Source organism: Haliaeetus albicilla, chromosome 9 (genome assembly GCF_947461875.1).
Source record: "Haliaeetus albicilla chromosome 9, bHalAlb1.1, whole genome shotgun sequence".
Classification (NCBI taxonomy): Eukaryota; Metazoa; Chordata; class Aves; order Accipitriformes; family Accipitridae; genus Haliaeetus; species Haliaeetus albicilla.
Genome location: NC_091491.1, coordinates 30,894,493 through 30,912,846, shown reverse-complemented (window position 1 = coordinate 30,912,846; position 18,354 = coordinate 30,894,493). Strand labels below are relative to the sequence as shown.

The window sequence follows — 18,354 nt, the reverse complement described above, 5'->3', positions numbered from 1 at the left end:
CCCACCACAAGCCAGCAGCTAAGTCAGTTTATACCCCCTCTCAGGCAACCCTACACGAACTCTTTTTGCAGATGGGTCCTGATCTTCTGCAGTTCTTGGAAGTGCCTAAGGCTCTTGCCATGTTGCACAACTACCACAGCACAGATTCTCCCACGCTGGTGACTCCAGCTGGAGCCTAATTTTGTGACAGCCAGTAGCTTGCTTTACTATAAGCCACTCAACGCAATTTTGATGGAATAATTTGGAATTCCTTTTGTGAATAATTAAAGCACGCCGAACATGAAACTGAACGCGCTTGAATGCACACTAGTCGCACAGAAAGACAAACGGGCTCCCACCAATGTTTCTGCAACAGCAGCAGCCTCCTAGGTGCGCTGCTAAAAGCCTCGCTTGCCCTCTGTTGGGTGGCTGGGGAAGGATTTACCACCTCTGTAATGAGTGCTGCTTACAGGACCTTGTGAAAGAGGGATTGTCGTGGTTTAACCCCAGCCAGCAACTAAGCACCACGCAGCCGCTCACTCACTCCCCCCCCATCCAGTGGGATGGGGGAGAAAATCAGGAAAAGAAGTAAAACTCCTGGGTTGAGATAAGAACGGTTTAATAGAACAGAAAAGAAGAAACTAATAATGATAATGATAACACTAATAAAATGACAACAGTAGTAATAAAAGGATTGAAATGTACAAATGATGCGCAGGGCAATTGCTCACCACCCGCCGACTGACACCCAGCCAGTCCCCGAGCGGAGATTCCCTGCCCCCCACTTCCCAGTTCCTAAACTAGATGGGATGTCCCATGGTATGGAATACACCGTTGGCCAGTTTGGGTCAGGTGCCCTGGCTGGGCATGAGAAGCTGAAAAATCCTTGACTCTAGTCCAAACACTACTGAGCAACAACTGAAAACATCAGTGTTATCAACATTCTTCACATACTGAACTCAAAACATAGCACTGTACCAGCTACTAGGAAGACAGTTAACTCTATCCCAGCTGAAACCAGGACAGGGATGCAGGGTGATGGAGGCATTGAAACCAGAGCAGTCCTTGCTTGTTAGCCTCTCCAGCCACCTGATTAGAAGGTGACATTCAATGAAATTAAAGGCAGCAATTTATTTAGAGCCAAGCAATTAATAAGCGGGAGACGGTAATGTTTTATGCAGCATATAATGCACACAACCTGTGGAGTTCGCTTCCATGAAGGGGTCACTGAAGCAAATGCAGCGTGTAGGTGGGAAAGAAGTGGTGGCTGATTTAATGCCCAGTAGCATGCTATGCAAGCTGAAGTGACAAACATAATCAAATCTCATGCTTCAGGGCATAAATTGAAGGGCTTGAGTAGTGGAAGCAGTTATGTATATAAAAGGTCTGATCCTGAGGTGCTGATTACCTGCAATTCTTACTAAGTTCAGCCAGCGAAAGGACACTCAGGAATTGCTCGGCATCTCTGCTGACTGAGTCCGTACTTGCTAATTTTCCTTATTAATAAACCCTGTAATATTTTAGCCTGTTGGCACAAACATTCATTTTGCTACAGTAACATTTATTTCCTTTCACACAAGAGTCAAACATTAAAGCTGCTTCTAAAATAAGATTTTATGGAGATAATTTGTGGTGGTGCTGGCAGAGAATTTGTCTCTCGAAATATGCTATAATTCTTTATCTAGCGAAGGTACTTATATAGCCTCATTATGAGAATATGTGAGCACTTCATAACCTTTAGTGGATTTATCTTCCCAGTTTCCTTCCTGAGCAAGAGAACTGGTATTAACCCCACTCTACAGGTGGGGAGCTGTTCCATGAGGCAGGCTGTGGGCTTCCATTAATCTTTTGGGGTAGCTAGGATGGACACAGCTGCCCACTTGCACTGTGAGCTCGTGGCTCCCAGGGCACACGATGCACAGTACTAGGTGTGACATTTGTCTTCTGCACCAAGCGGGGGTCTGACTGCAGGCCCCAGCCCTCACCATTGAGAGAGCAGAGGCAGAGAGGCCAGACAGGCCAAATCCAGTCTTCAGTGACCTGCCCATGACAAAGGAAATCTTTGCTTTCATCTGGAATCCAGCTAAGGGGGAAATTCAGCATCTTTCCTCTGTAATTTGAGAACTAGGCAGGCTAATACCTCCTAGGAATGGCTTAGGTAGAGCTGATCCTGCTTGGGTATAAGACAGTCTTCTTGAAGTCTCTTCCCATCCTGTCTGCAGTGGTCACCTCAAAGAAAATGGCATTCTTTATCCTAATAAATTTCTGTAGCTAAGCACCAAATACCTAAACCCATAATTCACATCTGTGGGAACTGCCATGTGGGTCCTGGACCATTCAAAGCCCACAGGTCTGCAATGCTAGGGGAAGAGTAGCTGGGGACAGTCACCATGAAATTAAGAACAGCTCAAATGAGCAAACTCCCTTTTTTTGTGCTCTGTAACCAGCTCCTGCCACTGCTACTCCCCCCCTAATCCCCATCTCTTACTTTCCCTCCCATTGCCATAAATTTTCTGCCTTTTGCACTAGACAAATCTGATATGCTGTGCTAAATATTTTAAATGTGGCAAATGATCCTTCATCGCAGAGTAGCATGATTGCATTACAATGTATTAGAACAACATGACTTTGCCAGAGGGTGTTTGTTGGCACCGTGCCGAGTGAAGAAGGCAGCCCAAGTTTAAGAAGTAACTATCAAGTAATTTATCAACATTCGGTCCTAAAACACATGGGGTTGCACCAGCTCGAGCAGCATTTGAGCGATAAATCTGGAGGCTGAGCCAAAAACCCTGAATACAGGCAGACCTTTGAGGGAGCTTCTCAAAATCCAGAGTCCTATCAAAATGTCAAGCTGAGCTCCTGTGACAGATTCAACACATGCTTTTGGCATTTATTCTGTTGCATTTTGTCTCCCCTTTTAGGTTCAGATGAAATATGTGCTGCTTTTCAGTCTCTTGGCCAACCTGTGGAAAGGACTGATTTGATCTCACACTACTGTAGCATAATGGAAGATCTCTGATGCACCAAGTGGAATCGCAGAAAGCCAACATGTGGTGTCTAGAGCTTGTTTTCCTTCATAGTATCCTCATAGGATGGAGGCAAATCAGTTCCCCCAAGGCTGAACTGTGGGGCAGGAGAAGACATCTCCACAGTCATGCAGGGGCTTGGAGATCCAGCAAATGGGCACTGAGGCACTTCGCTTGCTGGAAAAAAGCAAAGCTATAGCTGTACAGCAGACAGGAGTGAAGAGCAAGCTTGGGGGTGAGAGGGGTGAGCCTGGGAGGAGCTGCCAAACCGCTTGGAAACAAGAAAGGCATGGATGTAATTTTTGAAACATGGCATCACAAAGCTTCTCACCACAAACTCCAGATACAAGAACTGAGAACAGAGGAATTTGGGTGGGTTTGGGGTGGGTCCTCCCTGTGGAGACACTGTTCATGACTACCCAGAAAGCAGGCAATACCTCCTTTGGGAAGGGCTTAGTCTAATGATAGAATTAACTTTTTTCTTCTTGGAGGGACTGACATCTGGCCCAGCCTGCTGATGCTGCTGGCAATACTCCAGATCAGTGCTGGGTGCTACACACACTCATTATAGCCCAGTCCTCAAAAGCCTGGGTGCTCCTGGGGCAATGCTGAGGGTGGCTACTGCAGTGAACAGCACCCACCAAGACAACTTTTTGACAGACCCCAAGGTTCATCAGCCAGTTGAGCTGCCTGCTGTGGTGGCTCAAGTAGGCCAGTGGGGTCTTGCCTGAGTAAGAAATACAGGTCACACGTTGGAAAGGGCTGCCTGACCCCAGGCAGTGCCTGTGGCTGCGTATGTAGGGCTGCTGAGCGCCCCAGCACCGAGGAGAAGGTCCCTCACACCTCCAGTGTTAGAGTGGCCAAGCCCCGACTAGGGACCTTTGGGACACACGGACACAGAGGGACAGCACTGAGTTCAGCTGAAGGTACCGCTGGGGAAAAGTGGATGTGGCTTGCTTAAGCCCTCCAGTCCATGGTCCGAACATCCCCCCAAGATGCCCGAGCTGGGCAGCCCACTGTTCACCAGACACACAGCACCCAGCTGCAGCCTGGCTCCCACTCAAGCCTGGCCACCTCTCACTGGGCTATGGGTGGCCCACGGGAAGCCTTCCAGGGCCAGCAGGACCTTGCAGCAGGTAGGGAGAGGACTAACCGCAAAAGGCATCCGAGCTGCTGAGCGCAAAGACGGCCAGGGTGCGTCGGTGGGGGAGGCAGCTCCGCCGTTTCAGCCAGCACCGCAGGCAGCAGCAGATCCCGCAGGACAGGAGCAAGGCCAGGAAAAACAACATCAGGAACCTGAGGCAGAGGCAGCAGGGAAGGAATGGTACCATCACCATCTGCGGGCAGCACCAACAGATGGCTGCGTGTCTTCAAATTAACATATTCGTTAACATCTTTTGCAAATAGCAGTTAAATGTTGCGGTTTCCCCATCAGCGTACTGGACATGATCAAAGTCCCTGGAAACCAATGTCTCAGTGCTGAGTGCTCAGCGCCAAATGCTGGCTGGAAATTCAAACGTTTCTCCCTGAAATCGTTCATCGGTTTTGCCCAGCTCAGTTGTCAGCGTACAGTGAGGAGGATATGGATAAATGATTCCCATTAGTCAGTAAAGACAGAACACAGGGACAGCCCAGGAGCAATGCTCTCTAGCTATCAGTCTCTCTTAATACCTTTCTCTCTATATATCCATCAAAGAATATTATTTGCCAGTTTTTCCCTCTAAAACAGATCTGAAACTTACCACACATACCAGCTGCTAAAGTTTTCATCGCTCTGCCCAATGCACCTAGCAAGGGAAAAATAAAAGGAACTTGCAGTCCAGCGTGAGGGGACTATACCAGCTCCAACACACGTCAACCAACACAAAGAAAAGCATCATCAGTAAGTAGAGGATTGAGAAGTTTTCCTTCATCAAGGGAACCCTATTAAAAGTTTCTCTGGGTAGATGGGAGCTGATGGAGATAATATACATGCAACTGGTTTGCCTTTCAACACTGGCACCCACCACCAGCGTTTTTGCTGGAAACCCAAAGAGTTGCCAGTCTCCCTTTCCTCTTTTGGAACAAAAAACTAAACGGCTCTTTTCTGGAAGCCCTCATTCCTCTTCCGTGCCAGTGTGCCAGGCAGGAGCACAGCATCCCCGACAGAGCCCGGGGTGGGAGCAGCCGCGGGTAAGAAAACGGAGAGCCACACTCACCTGTCGCCAAGCTCACAGTCCGACTCAGAGTCTGCTAACTGAAAACACACATGTAAGTCAGAAATGGCAGATATGTGTTGGGTTTTTTATAGTTTACCAGTATAATTACTGATCTTAGAGCGGGAAGTGGGAGAGGAAGAGCCTTACAGGTGCCAGCCCCTGCAGGGATGAAAACCTGACCTCTCCCTAGAGACCACAGGGCTGAGCTTTCGCCTCTGCATGTCTCTGGTCTGAGGTAACCTGTATCGAAACCAGTGGATAACCTCACAGAGAGCTTGATAAATTCAACGGTTTGAAGATAAAAGCTAGGCCAAGGGAAAAATATTTCTTTTGATGTGAAAGAGGGAAGGACAAGAGCAGGGAGACACAAGCAGGTGTCAGAGACCTGTTTACAGAACTGGGCTCTGCTATTCAGAAATGTCTGCTGAAAATGTCCCATGACCAAATTCTTGGTCTGGAGCTCATTTTCCAGTAGCTAATTGTGAATGTAGCTGTAAATTTGAGCTATTTTGACCAAATGTGTGCCCTGCCCAGCATTTTCCTGGTTTTGGATAGTGTGGTGCATCATTCCCAGAGTCAGGTTTCAGGTATTGCAAGTATGTGAACCTGAAACTTGTTTTTCAGGTATATTTTGTACTCTCCACTTAAGCAAGTTTATTGTTGCACGCCTTCTTGATCTTAGCCTCAGTTTCAGATTATCTGGGCAAAAAGTAATTGGAGTGGTTCATCAGTATGATTGAATCAAATTCAATGCAATTTTTGGCTGATTCACGTTAGGTGCGTTATAACACTTGCCCAACTTTGCTACAAAAAGCTTCAGATCAGGTATAGAATTGCAGTAACACTGGGATGCAGAATGAGCAAGATGGAAGAATTTAGATTTATTTCTTGGAGAAAACTACTATCATGTAATTTGTAAATCATTACTTTACTCGGATTTTGTTCTGCATATATCCAAAACATGTAGAAATTTCTGACTTTTTTTGAGCCAAACTGGAAAGCTCTGTTCTGTAACACAAATTTGTATCAAATATATATAATTGAGAGATCTCATATTACATCTCTCATAAACAGGACTTCTTTGTAAGGATTTTGTTGTGCAAAGCTTGTGTCACTGTAAACAGCAAGAAATCACCCCGCAAATCTTTAACACGCCTGATCCTGTGCACACACTGCCTTTTGGTCCCTAGTTTCACCTGAGATATTTAGGTATAATAAGTCTTTCATATAAAACATTACCTATGAAATTTCATGAGCAGTTGAAACCCAAATGAGGAGTAGAGAAAAAGACAGAAGCTTCAGCTCTTCCAGATGTGTCCTTTTAAAATTGAGCTAATTTGCCATGTCACACATGCACCCTGGTGCAGAATATTTTAATTTTTTTTCTTGCACTTCAACTAATTATTAGAATAACAGGTCAAAACCAGACAGCTGATTGCTGTGATTACGTGTACTGTGAGTATTCTTCATGGCTGAATGACAACCTCTGGACTCTCTTATCATCCTTCAAACTACCTCAGCAGAGCTGCCTTAGCATAGTTAAACTGCAGCAAAGTGCCTCTGCTCTGAGGCAATAATCTATCAATGCAGCCAAACATCCACCTGTGCTGCTGACAGCCCAGGCTCTTCCATTTCAGTAGCCATAGACAGAATAAAGGATTAAGGCAGTCACGTTTTCTCTGCATTAACTGGAATTGTTGTGAACATTAAATCCTCCCCAAATTTAGCAGGTCCTCAAAAAATTCTTTCCCCCAAAATAAAAAGAGCTGATGACTAAATTCTGTAAAAGTTGACATTTCTCACCACAAAATCCTTAAAATCAGCCTGGTCCCAGTGAAGGGTTTCGTTACCTGGAAGAAGGTTAAACACAGAACTCCAGTTCCTGTGGTCCATGAAGCAAAACACAAAGCTCCAGGTCTCTGCATCACTAACAGGAGAAACGTGGGAAGAGCTTTGTTTGCAGCAGTGTTTTACCCTCCGTAATTTGGAGCTTTTAAAACTTCTTTGCACATTGTGCCTTCAGCCAGAAAACACATTACCCAATGGCTTCCCGCACTTCAGAAATTACCGCTAGCCAGGGAACGAATTTGGGTTTGCATGGACACACTCAAACAGCTGCTAGAAGTTAAAGGAACACTAGTTTAAGGTCAGCACCTTGCAGTTGTTTCAGTATTTTCATAGCTGTTCACAAATTCCTGTTGCTGAAACTCAGTTCCATATTAACCCACGGCTGTATTTAACAGGACCTGCTACAAATAAAGAATCACTGGAGACCGTATTGTGAGGCCATGCTTTCATTACATGTTGCCTCCAGATGCAATTCTGGCATTACAGAGAAATGGGAGCTACTTCCAACCATCTCCTACGCACTGTGCCTACCACCTCAAACATGCACCAAGGATGAAGGAAAGCCTTCCCAGCCTGAGACAACCACCACCAGCACCTCTACTGCCATTATGCAGCTGCCAGGGGTTGGTTTGCTACGAAAATGCATCTGAAAGAACATATATCCCCAACGGTTCTCATAAGGGATACAAAATTTCATTGCACAATATAAGCACCGATTTGATCCTAATGGATACATCCAGATGATGTAGTTAAACAGAGGTGGAAGATGGTTTGCACCATAGCTCTGATCAGCGCAGAACGGACGATCCCGGTTTGTTCGGCAGTCAGTAATAGATTGTCACTGAAGTTTACAGCCCGTAGCTGAAATGCACCATTAACTACGGTTCTTCCAGATTTAACACAAAGGGTGTTGCTGTGAATATGTTTAGCCGTCACTCCAGAAGTTAAGCATTATGTTGTGATGCCATTACTTCAGTAATGATTGACAAAACTAAGCTGCTTTTGAGATACACCTCTGTGGCTTTGCTTCAACTAAAAGGTCAGGAAGCCTAAGCAACTCTGGTACACTTACTCAACACAAGTTTGTTATTTTCTGTTAAAGTTTTGCATAAACCCAGTCCAAACCCTGATGTTGTCAAATGTTTACTTTCAGCTCACTACTAATTAAAGGCAAGCCTCTGAAATGATGCCCTCTGAGAAAGCATCTCTCATAATGGTGCTACGTGTATGTGCTACACAATATAAATGGTCTGAATGTGTTGGTGTCCTGGTTCAGACCAATCCTTTTCAATTTTGTTCAACAGTAAATTGCCAAACCAATTTCTTAGCTGTTTTCTTAAAAAAAAAAAAAAAGCTCCTGCAGTATAAAAATGTGCACAGCCTAGCTGGGAACCTTGTGACTTTTACAATTTCAGGCTTCAAAGACATCATCCATCAATGAACTAATTTCAGATTTCTTCCTTTCACAATTACTTCCCTCATGCTAGCAGCCAGGGTACTTCCAATTTAGAGCTACCAAATGGATCATCCCCAGTATTTCAGGGGGCAGGTACCACAATGAGTTCCTGGTACTGAAAAATAACACACGGCTTTTGTTCTGGGTCTATTTCTAGAAGAAAAGGGGAAGAATTGTATTCTGCCACTGCTCGGCTTCCTGACCTCGAGGCAAACTTTGAAGTTTTCTGCTGGTTGCTCCCATACAGAGGTTTCAAGTTGTGGTGGCAATTTGTGGAGTCTGTTCCTGTATTCTCGGTAACAATTCAAGGGAGAGAGAGTTGACTAAGAGGGGGTTCACGAACAGCCCTGTCTTTTGCTTCAGGCACAATCCCAATACTGAAAAGAGCTGGTGCTTCAGCAGGAAAACTCTCCCTGTCTATGATCTGCTAAGCAGCTTGAATACATGAATGCCATAGAAAGCCCCAGCACTTGGTCTAAGGCAGCCAGGACCCAACACCAAAAGCCCAGAGGAGCTCTGCACCGAAACCCACGGTGGGCTGCGACCCTTCCTGCCCGCTTCCCACCTACTGCAACGCTGCTGCCTTCGGGGTTTGGCAATACCGAGAGACTTGTCTTCTGGGTAGCTCTGTGTCCGACGGTTATCTCCAGTCTGAGGGATTTTTCTAGGCTTTTTGTCATTCCCCCCACAAGGAGATATATGCACACATATGTATATACATACATGAAAGGTAACACCTGCTCCCTCCTCCTTGTCCACTTACTGATGAAAAGTTTTCTATCTCTTGCCCCCTCAATCAATTATATCCACCTCGTCAGTGGACTTGGGAAGCTGCTTTCTGATAGATGTTAACTCACGGCCATTAGATTAAAAATCTGTTATTTCCTCGTCATCTTATGTCGTTGCTAGGTGACAAATGCATCTCCCAGGCAGCAACAGGAACTACTGCAACATACAGCAATTTATGATTGTCCATTATCTCTTTGCTTAAAGTGCCTGGTTTTGGGAGGAAGATGTGCAGCTCTAGGATCACCCAACGGGTGACTTTTAGAGTTGTCACAGAAGCCACCTCTGCTGGGGGCTGGCTCTTGCTGGGCTTCATGAGAGGGAATGCAAGGCTAGGAGACAGGAGGAATTTGGGAGAAGCTGATTTAAATTGCCAAGTCCAATGGGGCCGAGGTTGGATTAGGGGTCTGAATTTCAGGAACTGATCTCATTCTTGTGTGTATGTGCACTAGAAGTGATGGCCTTTGCTGTCTTGAGCGTCATACAATAATTTTCAGTCATGCTTTTGGTTTGAACCAAAGTTTCAGGGAACACCCTGGGGACCTCTGGATTCTGGTAAGAGTGGGAGGGAATTTACTGGCAAACAGGAGCCCACACAGAGCCCCTGGCAGCTCATAAGCACAGCTAGATGTTTAAACCTGTTTAAAGCTCTTCCTTAGCTGCCTTCAGAGCATTTGGTGGCTGCTGAGGATGACTTTTGGGAAAGCAATCACCTTGCTAAGCTCTGACCAGCCTCCCAGTACAGTCCACAATGGGACTGTGGAAGACTTTTCCAGAAAGCAAGCAAGAAAGGAGAGTGGCAGGAGGAGAGGTGGGACAGACACAGGGAAGGACATAGGACAGCATGGAGAACACAGAGTTGTGATGTAGAAGGGAGACCAGGAAAGGCAGGGTAGCCCTGCTCTTTACATTAAGGTTGACTGACAAGAGTTAATTAAGCATGTGTTGGCTTTTTTATGTTGCAGTGTTTTCACAGCACTACAACAATCAATTTTTCCTCCAGCCTAAGTCCACTGGGAGCTCTCCCCTCCCTACTCAACTTCGCCACCGTGGCTGGCTCAGTCTTTACTTTTGCAGCTGCATCCTTGGTGTCTGGGCTCAGCCAGGCTGCGATCATCCCTCCTGGCCTGTTCTGGGAAGACTCACGGCAGGTAAATTGAGTTTAGCCAAAGAGAACAGTAACAGGGAGGATTGAGGATCGAATGTTGCCTCTCTGCAACAGCAGAGCTAAAGCAGCTTTGGTCTCACCCTCACAAAATGAAAGCTGCAAGGAGCTGCTTGCTCCCTACAAACACACCGAGATGAATAAATGCAACACCAGGGAGAGCTATTTCAGCTAACGGACAGTTCTGGCATGGGAACAAATGTGACCAAACTGGCCACAAATAAATTGAGAGTGGAAACGCAAAGAAGGTTCACCCCATCCGGAGCACTGAGGTCGTACAGCAGCTTGTCTGTGGGAGGAGTGTGGGCATGAAACCAAACAGTTCCTGGGTTGGAAGTCATCCAGCTCCCACAGGGGATGTAACCACTTCAGCAGGACTTGCTGACCCAGAGAGTCCTTTCCCACCCCATGGAAACCACTCCAGTTGGTCCTTGGACCCTCAAACCCATCTGCACATACAGGAGTCAGCCGAGGCAGTCCCAGGCTTGCGTGAGCAAGGAAGGATGAACCCTTTAAAACAAGCCTCGGTAGAGCTGGCACAGCCTGTTGTCTTTCAAAAGGATTATAACTACTTGCTGCTCACTGATGAATACAGCCCTTTGTGAGCCTGTGCAGGGACGTGCTGCACAGGGGGAAGGAAAGACTCCGGGCACTGATTTAAATGAGCGCAAACAAGGATGACATTGTTCCGCTGCATCCTCCCCAGGAGCAAGGCTTTGCAGGTCACCCTCGGGTCTGAGGCAACTGCAGCTACCTCCACTGCTTCGGATGGTCCAGAGAGCCCTTTTGTTTGTCTTGGCATATCAGTGGGGAAAATCCAGTAGAGAATGGGGTCAGTGAAGCCTTATGCCTGGCAGAAAGCCAAAGGAAAAGGAATCTTATTTTAGGTTAGTTATTTGTGAAAGGGTTTTCTCCTATATGTGTGTGTATATCCCAGACTGAGAACTACAGAAAACTGCCTTCAATACATAGGTGTTCATGGAGTCCTCAAATCCTTAAATCACACATTCATGGGAAGTCAAAACTTTAAGCTATCTACAGTATAAAGTCCACCGAACTGTTGAGAAATTGCTATGAATTGTCCAAATACCCCAGTTCCAACCCTATAATGAACACCTGAAATAGATACTGCAACAACTGAAATATTGAGCATACATGAAAGGATTTAGGCAGGACAGGAGCTTCGTTGCTCTGGAATTCACAGGGAGAAGCAACTTTGAGAAGTGCACCTTTCAAGCAAGTGTCTTGTGTGTGCTGACGACTCTGGTACTGACTCTGCTGTCACCATTAAAAACAGAAAACAGCCTGCAGTCTTTTATGGAGAGCTGCTTTGTGGTGGGGCAATGGGAAGCTGAAAGAATTTAGAGAAGTGGTTTGGGGTTTTTCCCCTCCCTATAAGTTGCATTTTGTTTTGAAAACTTAAGTTGGATCCTAAAAAAAAAAGTGCCAAATTAACAGTATTTGGGCTAAGCCTAGCAGTTGTTTGGTTCTATGGGAGAATTCAGAGCTCAGAATTACATTTTAAGATGTACTGCACCTGAGGAATAAATGATAGTTTGGCTTCCTTGATTTCTGGCTTGGACATTAGGACTTGAGATAATTCTCAGCTCTGTCATTGACTTGACTTCCCACATAGCCACGAAACTCTGTGTATTACAGCCCACCTGGAAAAAGAGTGTAAGAGAACTTTTATCTCACAAGCTCTCCAGATAGGCACTGTACCTCCCACAGAGCATGTCAGAAATCAGTTCAAAGGGCTGGATAACCCTCAAGACATGAGGAACAGAAAGGCAGAATTAAGGATAAAGCTGATAAAATTAAAAGCAGCTTGAATAAAGAGAAAGATGAAGTATACCAGAAATACAGTCGAAGTAATCACCAGCAGAAATTTTCCCCTTTGGTTTTTTAATGTGAAATTGAAGCTGATTACGGCTACATGAATCCTGAAGCCTGCTGCTGTTTCTTTGTGCTTAAACAGGTCCTCTTACTTTTAATCAGTTAAAATTGTATTTGTATTTTAATCATTAGAAATTATATTTGGGTTTTAATTATTTTTCTTAATTTCACTTCTTTTTTCGTTACTCTGTTGCCAGGAGCTAAGAAATTACAGTTAAAAAATTAAATGTCTTTTGTATTTTAATCCCTGTAATTTACTTAGCTGCTGGATGTAAAAAGACAAAAGGAGAATAAATTGCTTGAAAGCAGATAGAGGCTTCATTTTCCCCTGCCTTTGAGTTACTGATATCACACTGGACACCACATGGGAGGTTTTGGCTGAGAAATTAGCATGAGAATATCTGGCACATCCTGAAACACATTTTCAAGTCAATTTTCCAGGCAGAACCACTTAGCAATGAACGCTGAAATACATCACACTGCTGGTCATTATCAGCTGGCACATGCGCTACTTCACCAAGAAACCCCGTGGTCTGGGGGTTACCTCTGCAAGAGGGGCCACACGGGTACACGGACACACACGTGCCTCTTGGTGCCTCCTGCAACACCCAGACCCCAGGTACCAAAGGCTTGATGTGCTGTGCCCTTAAGTGAAGACACCTGCTAACATTTCAGCCTAAGGCCCCCTCAGATTTTCCAAATACCTATTGACCATTGCTACAGCTGATTGCTTGTAGTCTTACCTTGCATGTTGACTTCTTGCCAGTTGCCCTTTACGGGTTTATTTTGAATTGTTGGGAGCCTCAGGTGCAGCCTGTACTCTGCCAAGCACCCCCAGCCCACCTGGGCTCCAGGCAGGGAAGAGCAGTTATTTCAGACCCTCATTTCTTGCAGGCAGTCAGCTCAGGACAGGCTGCAGCCAACTGCCCACGCACCCAGAATTAGGGAGTGCTTGTATCAGCGTTTATAGATTCAACAAACACAGCATCAGCAGGCTGCTCTCTAACTTTCTTCTTGTGACAGGTAAAAAGTCAAATGCTCTGCCTGGGAACATGGCAAGTTGCTGCTTGGGGTGAGATGCTGTATACCCACCTGCCTTGCGCTCCCCAAGCATACTGAAGCAGCAGAGGTGGGATCAGGGTAGGGAAAAGATGAGGAGGCTCCCCTGGGTTTACTCCCCCTCCACATCAGCCTCCAGAGCCCTGCAGCACAGCTAGGATGCCCTCTGGCCACCTAGCTCAGCTCACCTCACCTCCTCTCCAGGCTGGTGCCGGGGTGAGAAACACTGGCTGGAAGACCAGATGGAGAGCTTGCATCTACCTCCCTGCTCTGCAGAAGTTTGCTGCATGTATGAACAGACAGAGAGAGAGACAGGGGATTCTTCCAGGGCAGACAGGGATTGCAAATAAGGCCACGCAAGAGGCATGCTTGGCATAGCCTTTTCTCCCTTTTGCAAATCCCCCACCAGCTTTACTGTTTCACTTAATCTCCCAGCTTTATACCTTTGCCTAGTAATATGTCTGAAGAACATGGTCCTGTGTTTAAATTCAGCACATTCAAACAGCCAGGCTCTGCACATTTCTTTCTTTTAACCTGTCCCTTAAAACTCACCCTTTGATTTCCCCACTGACTCCTGCTTCTGCTCCCTCAATTTCTCTCTTGCTAAGCACCATTGTCCTAGCAACCTGAATCTTCCCAAGCTCATCTCCCTTCCCTAGAGGCCCAGCTCAAATTCACCAGAAAATTTTACCTTACCCTGAAGCAGGTTTTTATAATCCCTCCATCTCCCACAGGTCTTTGCAGCTCTGGAAGCAAAAGGTGCAAACACTCAGGACTGCCCTTAAAACAGGTGAGGGTGGTTATGTAGGATTTATTCAACAAGAGAGGAAAATGATCTTTCCCCCCATTTACTCTGATGATAATCTCCCTCTTCTAAAGCAAACAAACTGCAACTGGCCACTTCCGAAAACTCTTTCCTTGTATTTGCAGGGGATTTTTATGGTGCTGTAACAGCACTTAGGTGTGCAGAGTGCTAAGGGGTGTATAAATGTAAGGGTCCTGATATGCATGAAAGTCTGGATGTCAGAGAAGTGACACTCTTCTCACTTCCACTTGGGTGGTAATCAGCATTAGATATGGATCTATTTTTTAAACCTCCCCATTCTTACAAGTTATTCATCCTGTACCACCTCTCTGAGTCTCCCCAGTGTGCTACAGACATCAGTTAGCCCCAATCCTATGAGAGATGAAGAAAATATTTAGCTTACGTTGCCTCTTGTGATGCCTGGGCACAGTGTTTGAGTGACAGAACAGAGTCTTCCAGGGTCTCGGTGGCAGTGCTGGGGCTGGAACCCAGGAGTGCTGAGGTTCAGCTGTGTTAAGTATTGTAGCTTGCACACCTAAAAGGTATCCCTGAGGAAGGCTTTCTAGAGGAATGTCCTTGGAGCAACAGAGCAACACCAGTACAAACACTGAAAATCACAGCTCAGCCACCCACCTCATCTCCTGTGCACAGACCTTATCTTCCTTGAGGTTCTCATCCATGCTTTCATGCTTTCCTTACTCTTGCAAGCCCTTGTGTCAGGGACAGAAAGAATGAGCCTAATCCTGGAAGACGCAGAGTCCCCACTGCCTGCAGGCAGGGCGGATGGTGCTGGGGTGTCCTTGGGGTGAAACCCGGGCACTCTGTTCCTGCCGGGAAGGGTGTTGCACCAGGGGCTCAACACTGCACTGGCTACGGCCAGTGAGAGCATAGTGGGCCCTGAATGGAGCACAACCATCTGTGAATTTACTATTCCTTCTCAAATGCTAATTAGTTATTTACATAAAACTTTGGAACATTTTAATTAGCTGCGTTAATTTAGAATTCACAAAAAGAGAGCTATAAAAGTCTATTATATGGGACGCTTATTCAAATGAAGCTTGAAATGGCACATGGTGATGTACTCACAAATCTCCTGCCAACACAGTGAGAAAAAAGAGAGGGTGGCCAGGCTTTGAGTGAGGCAGCAAGGAGGCTGGCATTTCTGCTGCACTGGGTAAAGCTGAGAAGCTGGTCCTGGTTAGGGAGATGGTCATTTCCCACTCAAGGTCTCAGCTTGACAGCCCCAGACTCACATTGTCCCAACATCGTTGTATTTGATGTGTCCTCATCCTCAAGGGAGCATTAACACTTCTCTCTTTTTTACTGATCAGCTATTTTTTCCTAAATTTGTAGGAAGTCACTGTTATGTTCGGGTTGATTTGAGATGATTCAAATCAGACTAAAAATGGTCAGCAGTTTGTGGAGCCACAGGAATGAGATGGATGGACATTGGTCCATCGGTCATATGATCACGCTACCCTGTTTCTTTAGGAGATTAGGTGATGCAAACAAATACACTTCCAGTATGGACTTGCCAGGTGGGCTATAAGCTCCCCTTGGGCTGCTTCATAAGTCTTTGCCATTCAGCTCAAGCCCTGGGATGGGCACCGCAAGGCAGGAAACCTCCCTCCTGCTCTGTGCAGGCTGTGACAGCATGCCCAGACATCGCTCCTCTGGCATCCCACCTGCAGTTACTCTGCCTGCACTGGCAATAAAGGCAAAGTGTGCTGGTCCTGCCTCGGTTGGACCTTTATTCTCAAGGCAGGTGGAGAAGGACTTTCTCTTACCAAGTTCTTCCTTTCCTCGACACTAAATTCAATTAAAGCAAAGCCGCCTGTATGTGGCTAGACTGATAACTCTGTAAATACATCCATCTCAAGTTGTTACAGAATCTAAATTACATCATCACCATTAATCCCAAGACAGAGAAATGCCCAAGCAGCTATATAAAATAAGAGACACTCTGTTCTAAGATTTCATCTGGCAGGGAAAATTGTTTTCTATATAAAATACAGCACACGTTACCTCTTGAGTTTAAAGACTTGATTCAATAAATCTAGAATTACTCCAAGTGTACTTTTACATGGAAGCTGTCCTCCTTGAAGGAAGGTAAGTTCCAGCATCACACCCAGTTGTGACAGAGATGCTGTCTGCCTGAAGAGCTTGAGGACAGCATGGAGCGAGGGAAACACAATGCTATATCCAAAATGTTACAAACAGAATCATGGGTGGTGACATTAAAAGCGAGAGGGAGCCACAAACTCTTCTCTGCTCCATGACAAAACGCCTGGAGCTCACAAGAAGTCTAGAAATATTTTTATTTAATTTTCTAAAAATCAGCAGAACAGTAGGAACAGTGCACTGAAACAGATCCACTCCACTAAAATCAATGGGTCAGCTGGGCTTCCTGTACTTCTTTGATGACCCATAGTCTGGCGTTTTTCAGGCTGTTGGGCAAATAATGCTAGAAAGATTGTGTTTTCAAATCGGAAAGAAGGTTTTGGCTGCATAGTCTGCATGGGCATCTATTACTCTGCACAGAAACTGGAAAATGTAAGTTATTGTTCACAGCAGGGAAAGATCAAAGAGGACTGTCACGAGGGGCAAGAGGTGACTATCAGAGCAAATGACCTGTTCATTAGTCTACGGGTTACGCTTGCAGAATAAGAAGCAGGGATAAGTCCTGCTATAAAACCTCTTATGAAGGGGCGTGGAGAACATGTAAAGTTCAGCTCTGTGTTGTCTGGGAAAGCAGGTGGACCACTTAACCTAAGGATGGACTAGTTCACCTGCAGATGGGATAACTAACCCAGACGTGGCTGCTTCCCTCTCTGTCTTTGGCTTCAGGGGAAAGGATTCGTGCACAGCTCAAGCCTGTGCAATCCCATGGGAGTAGATGTGTTGATTTGATGGAGGCCAGCCTGGGATTGTTGTTTCAGTCTTTATCAAAGATGAAGAGCCTGAAGATGCTTTGAGAATCACTGCCACCATCAAGGCAAATTGGAAATATTCTCTGGGCAAGAATTTGCTTGATAGCAACAACAGAAGGGAATGAAGCTAGAAGGCATTGGCAGCCAACTGGCAGGTAGTTCATGGGTATCGAATCCTTTAATCCAACCTTTTAAAGCCCATCAAAAGATTTTACAGCCAGTATATAAATGCCCCATGAAATACAAGGCTGCTGGAAATTATTGAGAACAAGAGCCAAGCACAATTCAGAAAGAAATTGGACATCACCATGGAAAAGGAGAATTTGTAGAACAATGAAGTATTTTTTGGAAAGCCTTTCCATTTTGATGCATAAACTAGATTCACACTAACAGAGGTGCAGAGGAAACATAACTCATAATTACTCTCTTACTTTCCTCTGGCCATAGTGGGAGCCAGGACACCAGAACCGTGCTCAGCAGAGCAATGCCTATTTCCAATTTTGAGCTCTTGCTGTTTATTCAGAGCTCGCCCATTGAGCCATCTTCCTGCCACAAACTGATTAAGTGCACTTGTCAGAAGGACTGCCTGTAATATAAAGCAATCGGTGAAAAGAAAAAGGGAGGGTATAAAACAAGTAGCTTTTTGCTAGTAACTTCACTGTGAAGGACCTGGAAGTCACGGCAGGACAGCAGCACATGTCAGGCTAGTCCAGAGGAAAGCCATGGAAATGGTTGGGGAGCTCAGCCCAGAAAATGCACCTGCAGCTTTGCGTTGGCCTGAGCGTTGATCCCCTTCTCCAGGTATATAAAGGCAGGCTCCCAGGGTGGGCTCGGAAAGGTAGGCACAGCATCACCTCACCGTGCACGAGGTCCACCCCAAACCTCATTCTTACCACCCCCACCCCTCCCAGGTCTGTCTCAGCATTGCCCGACATGACAGCCTACATGGAGGACCAGCTCGTAGGAGGCAGGGACACGGTGCCTCACCCTCTGAGTGGAGGGAGTGGGGTCTCTCTCATCACCAAAAAATGAGTAGGCTTGGTCTCAATGTCTTCCACCTGCTGGATTCAAACTGTGGTTTTAACTAAACTGAGAAGAAAAGGACAGAGGAGGAATGATAAAACAGGGTTTGGGGTGTGGAGGTTATGGTTTTGTTTTGTTTATAAGTTCAGTATCTTGTGAACAAAGAGAAGTGGAACAACATGG

At 45.8% G+C, this 18,354-nt stretch overlaps 1 protein-coding gene across 1 annotated transcript; it reads right to left on the bottom strand.

Annotated features, from left to right (window-relative positions):
* Positions 1-3,036: 3,036 nt before the first annotated feature.
* TMEM207 (transmembrane protein 207) lies at positions 3,037-18,083 on the bottom strand. The gene is made up of 6 exons (XM_009916346.2): positions 18,008-18,083; positions 7,054-7,154; positions 5,204-5,241; positions 4,748-4,792; positions 4,159-4,301; positions 3,037-3,182 (listed from the first exon to the last, which is right to left on the bottom strand). Exons 1-6 carry the CDS (start codon positions 18,081-18,083, stop codon positions 3,037-3,039), a joined length of 549 nt encoding a protein of 182 aa, XP_009914648.2.
* Between the last annotated feature and the right edge of the window lie 271 nt (positions 18,084-18,354).

Bases quoted from the DNA above. Each gene is read 5' to 3' on its own strand.
- TMEM207 (XM_009916346.2), bottom strand. From the start codon at position 18,083: ATGTCGGGCAATGCTGAGACAGACCTGGGAGGGGTGGGGGTGGTAAGA. The intron at 7,155-18,007 runs GTGAGGTGATGC...CTGCAAACAAAG, and splicing joins TGGGGTGGACCTCGTGCACG to CTCTTCCCACGTTTCTCCTG. The intron at 4,302-4,747 runs GTAAGTTTCAGA...CCTCTGCCTCAG, and splicing joins TTTAGCAGCTGGTATGTGTG to GTTCCTGATGTTGTTTTTCC.